The sequence below is a fragment of the Juglans regia genome, chromosome 3 (assembly GCF_001411555.2).
Source record: "Juglans regia cultivar Chandler chromosome 3, Walnut 2.0, whole genome shotgun sequence".
Taxonomy (NCBI): Eukaryota; Viridiplantae; Streptophyta; class Magnoliopsida; order Fagales; family Juglandaceae; genus Juglans; species Juglans regia.
Window position 1 is genome coordinate 18,390,899 of NC_049903.1, and position 5,149 is coordinate 18,396,047.

The following is a 5,149-nucleotide window of genomic DNA, read 5'->3' on the forward strand; positions in this document are numbered from 1 at the left end:
CTTCGGTGAACCGTCAATGTTCCCATGTTAAAGGAACAAGCATTCTCCGTCTTTTTCGTTAATATGCCCCGTTCAAGTCCCCAGGATCAAAATCTAGCCGAGATATAATAAGCTCGTACGTCCCATTAGCCACCTGTTTACTTTTCCTTGTAGGTGCCTCGCTTTATGAGTAAGCTTAGACCTTAAGATCGAGTATTGGGCCGAGGCCTAGTAGGCTTGTGAGGTGGGAAAATCCCTTTATAAAGATAATTCATATTTTACTTTTTCTGTCTAAACGTAGATTAATATAAAATTAGTCAAATGCATTTTTCGCATGCTTTGGCATGAACCATGAAAAGTTGGTGCTTTGTACTGAGAATGCGTGGACAGTTTTTGAATCCTTTCTTTGTTTGACTCGTAAATGACTTTCGTGTTGGTAAGGCTGAATATGTGCGATATTGAATTTGAATAAAACTCTTAGGAATCCTTCCACTCGTTGGACTTTTGCATACCAACCACAGCGAATTCGTTATAGCTAGAACGAACTTAATTTGTTTCTAATTAACGTTGTGTACGTCTATGCATTGGACTAATTTTATAGTTTTCCAACATTATATACACATGGTATGCCAAGGAATTATTGATCTCATGCGTAAAACTTCAAAACTCAATTATCGATGCATCTCCCAAGCGTAAAACTAATTCTAACGAAATGATTATTTGTAATTAAAATTAGTTGCGAATAATCTTTTGATTGTAATAAATTAATCATAAAAACCTATTTTTCTTGTACTGTTGTTGCAGGCCAGGAACCCTGCTCGAAAATGCCTAGATCAATACGTAATATATGCTGTTTACATTTTGATCATGATGACATGATCATTTATGGCAAGCGTCCTATAAATTGGATCAAACATTAGTTCCTAGCACCAACTGCCAACTTGGTGAATTCAAGAAACAATATCTTTGATTGATCGCTTGCTGATTTTACTCGTTAATTCTCCATGGCATTGTCTACTAGCAACACGAAACCCTTTAGCCTGACCTCTTTATCCAGTTCCAACAGGCAGTACTGGAGCATTGCCCAAGATCCCACATTGGCTTCTTCCTCCTTGCAAAATGCAGACAACTATAGAAATAAAGATGATAACACAGTAATTAGTACTTCTGTTTCACATTTTTCTGTGTATGATTTCGAACATTATGTTTTTTCCAATTTCGAAACGTGATTCTCTTTCGTTTGCAGAGTTGTTTTGGTGTCCAGCATGCAAACAAATATTTGGAAGTATGCAGGAACGTTCTGAGGAATGTCGTAGCAGAAGAAGAGGAAGATCCCTTTGAAGGTTTAAGCATGATTGATACAGTACAACGCCTGAACATTGATTACCACTTCCAGGAAGAAATTGAAGCAATTTTACGGAGGCAATATGTAAGATACATTACTCATGGCGAGTACGGTCATCATGATGAGCTTCACGTGGTTGCACTGCACTTTCGACTTTTGAGACAGCAAGGTTACTATGTGGCTCCCGGTAAGTATTCGTGCTTTATTGCATCCAATCGAGCTCTGATCACAGTTTTATGGGTTTCTTCTGTATATATAAGAATGGAAGACATCATGTGGTACTGATCATGCATATATTTTTTTTGGACCAGATGTATTTAACAAATTCAAGGACGAGGAGGGGAAGTTTAACAAAGAACTGAGCGGAGACATTGAAGGACTGATGGCTTTATATGAAGCTTCACAGCTGAATATGGAGGGTGAAGATGTACTTGACGAAGCTGGAAACTTTTGTGAGCAGCTTCTGAATGCATGGGAGAAAGATCGTGATAACATCAATCATGCCAGAGTTGTTGGAAATACGTTGGGCCATCCTTATCACAAAAGCTTGGCAAGTTTCATGGCCAAAGAGTTTTTTGATAATTCCCAAGGCTCAAGTGGATGGTTGAATGATTTTCTACAACTAGCAAAAATGGATTTCAATATCACCCAATCTATGCACCAAATGGAAATTGCTCAAATTTCGAAGTAGGTTTTATATATATGTGTGCGTGTATGTTCAGTTATATAATATACCATTACATATATTAATGTCATAGCCTTCCTCTAATGTTAATCTTTGCATCTTAGATGGTGGGGAGATCTTGGTTTGGCTAATGAGCTAAAGTTTGCAAGGAACCAACCTTTAAAATGGTACATTTGTTCCATGGTCTGTCTCGTAGATCCAGACTTGTCGGAGGAAAGGGTTGAGCTCACAAAACCCATTTCTCTTATCTACATCATAGACGACATTTTTGATGTGCATGGGACGCTTGAGGAGCTCACTCTTTTTACAGAAGCCATCAACAAGTATGCATCTGTTTCACAGAAGAGTTATTTGTGTGACACATTAGTTTCTTTTATCAACGACTTAAATGACAATCACTTAAGATAACAAATGAAGAAGAACATTACTTTTTACAGAACTAATGTTCACTTTCCTTATAACCATTATTCATTGCATAATAAATTGTTGCACGCAGATGGGATTTTGGTGCCCTCGATCAGTTACCCGAATACATGAAGATATGTTTCAAGGCTCTCTATGATATCACCGAGGAAATTAGCCAAAAGATATATCAAAAGCATGGCTCGAACCCACTGGACTCTTTAAGAAAAACGGTAAATGTCCATGAATCATGACAGTACTTGCTAATTCCAACATATTCCTTCTCTACACTCACATTTTCCTTCTGATCTATATATAATCTTTGCAGTGGGCGAGTTTGTGCAATGCTTTTCTAGTTGAGGCGCAATGGTTTGCTTTAGGGCAATCACCAAAGTCAAAAGACTATTTGGAGAATGCAATCGTAAGCTCAGGAGTGCACGTGGTACTAGTTCACACTTTCTTTCTTTTGGGTCAACGAATAACTGAGGAAACTGAAGATCTTGTTGAGAACATGCCAGGCATTATATCTTCTCCAGCCACGATTCTTCGGCTTTGGGATGACCTTGGAAGTGCCATGGTAAATTTTTTTACTACATGAATTTCACCCTTTTGAATACTCACGTTTTGGTTTAAAATTAAACCGACATATGCTCATTCGCATCATATAGAAAATCTTTGATCCTTTTCAACAAGATATATAGCCATGGAGGACATTATTATGATCTACCTAGTCATCCAAAAATAAACCAATTAGCTTACAATTGCAACAAACGGATGAGGTATGTTTATATATATATATATATATATATATATATATATATATATATACCCATAAATCGGCTATTAGATATTTAGAATGAAGGAATGTGCAGGAGGTGGTGTAGGGACTCCAATATTAATTGCTGGTTATAGAGGAGAGAAAGAGGCAGAGGGCTCCGAATGGGTGGGATCCATCGGTTCCGATTCCTATATCTCTCTCTCTCGAAGGTCAATGCGTAAAACTGGTGGCTAGTGGTTGTGATATATATATCCATGCCTATGGTTTTTAAGCAATAGAAATCAAGCTTTATTACCGAGATTAATGGTGGAAAATTTATAAATCGTGAAAAAGAAATAATTATATTTGTATACAACTTGCATGTGCACGATACACTTACTGCAAAAGATAGACTTGTGCATTACAGTACTACTCATCAGTGGAACCATTCAAGAGTAATTTCATCACATGATATATGGTTTATGCAATTGTAGGATGAGAGTCAAGATGGCCGTGATGGATCATACATAGAGTACTACATGAAGGAACACCAAGATTGTTCAATCAAAGAGGCACGGGAGAAGGTTGTGAATATGATTTCAGATGCATGGAAACGCCTAAACAAAGACTGCCTCTCTCCAAATCTATTTCCGGCAACATTCACTAAGGCATCTCTTAATATTGCAAGAATGGTTCCGTTGCTGTATAATTATGATGACAATCATGGCCTTCCAAGCCTGGAGGAGCATGTGAAATCGGTGCTTTATGAAAGTGCGTCTCTGTAGGCCTCAAGAACTTCTTGGGTCTCCTTAAAAAAATAATAAAAGCATATTCCATGATGGGATTATTTACATAAATGAGAAGTTAAGGAAATCTTTTGCAAACTATGTAAACATTACAAAAGTACTACACACTATAGTGCAATTAATAGTGGAATAAGTTATAATTAATGGTATCTTAAAATATGCCATGAGATGACGGGTTATTTTGAGTCCATTAGTGCTAGTTGTTCATTTTTCATTTTGCTCCCTCTCTAAGCTAATTGTGTTGTAATAAGCATTTTGGGTTACGTGTTGAGCAAACCTCAAAATCAATTGATGGACTTCGGTTGACCAAAATTTGGAGCCCATTGAGAAAATATTTTATTTACTGAATCTCTTCATTGTATAAATTTATGCATTCTTTTTGCAAGTGGTCCGGGATATATAACAAGGTATACCTAAACTCTAAATTAGCCACAAGTTCAGTAAATACCTCATGCTCCACATGTAACGCTCCTATCTTGGAAGTTCGGAGAGTTAGCTCTTAATACTTAATATCAACTTCAATAACACAACTATAAAATCCGAAAAATTTCATAAAATATTAATTTATTTACTCAACCCAAAAATCTATGTTCCTTCATAGAGACAATAAAAAAATTCTCAATAACATAAATTAAAATTTCCCAAAGACTCGAAAATATACTTAATTCATCAAATCAAAATAACCGAAAATAAGTCAATTTACAAACTACGACTCTCAAATAAACACTTGTACCCTCAGACACCTATTCCACTACGATCATCACACCTTACTAAAACTTCCTACTCTTGTTCTTCAGCTGAACTATCAAAATTATCTGAAAAATATATGGAGATAAGGGATGAGTTATCAACAACTCAGTAAGCAGAGGACATATATTAGTGTGTAAACATGAGCATTTATAGAGTTCATAAAGCAGAACAAAACATTTTCTTTCAAGATGCAGAATCATAATATTTGTTTTCAAAATGCAGCGTCAGAACTTGTTATAAAAAATACTAGAGCGAAAGTTCAAAAATATTCATAATCAAACTCTTTTGGCATAGCATAACTGACCACCATCAAACCAGAACATCATATCACATCAAATGCCATGTTTAACCCATGTGGTAGGGTTGTGCAAACCCCGGTTGCTAACCAAGCAGAAACAGAATGTGAGTCTTCTCCTTATTTATTC

At 36.3% G+C, this 5,149-nt stretch overlaps 1 protein-coding gene across 1 annotated transcript; it reads left to right on the forward strand.

The window, feature by feature from the left end:
* The first annotated feature begins 983 nt into the window (after window positions 1-983).
* LOC108989344 ((3S,6E)-nerolidol synthase 1-like) lies at window positions 984-4,031 on the forward strand. Its single transcript, XM_035688712.1, has 7 exons — window positions 984-1,133; window positions 1,226-1,511; window positions 1,636-2,011; window positions 2,114-2,332; window positions 2,506-2,644; window positions 2,740-2,988; window positions 3,663-4,031. The coding sequence occupies exons 1-7, from the start codon at window positions 984-986 to the stop codon at window positions 3,951-3,953; spliced, it is 1,710 nt and encodes a 569-aa protein (XP_035544605.1). The 3' UTR covers window positions 3,954-4,031.
* The last annotated feature ends 1,118 nt before the right edge of the window (window positions 4,032-5,149 follow it).

Bases quoted from the DNA above. Each gene is read 5' to 3' on its own strand.
- LOC108989344 (XM_035688712.1), top strand. From the start codon at position 984: ATGGCATTGTCTACTAGCAACACGAAACCCTTTAGCCTGACCTCTTTA. The intron at 1,512-1,635 runs GTAAGTATTCGT...TTTTTGGACCAG, and splicing joins AGGTTACTATGTGGCTCCCG to ATGTATTTAACAAATTCAAG. The intron at 2,645-2,739 runs GTAAATGTCCAT...TAATCTTTGCAG, and splicing joins TGGACTCTTTAAGAAAAACG to TGGGCGAGTTTGTGCAATGC.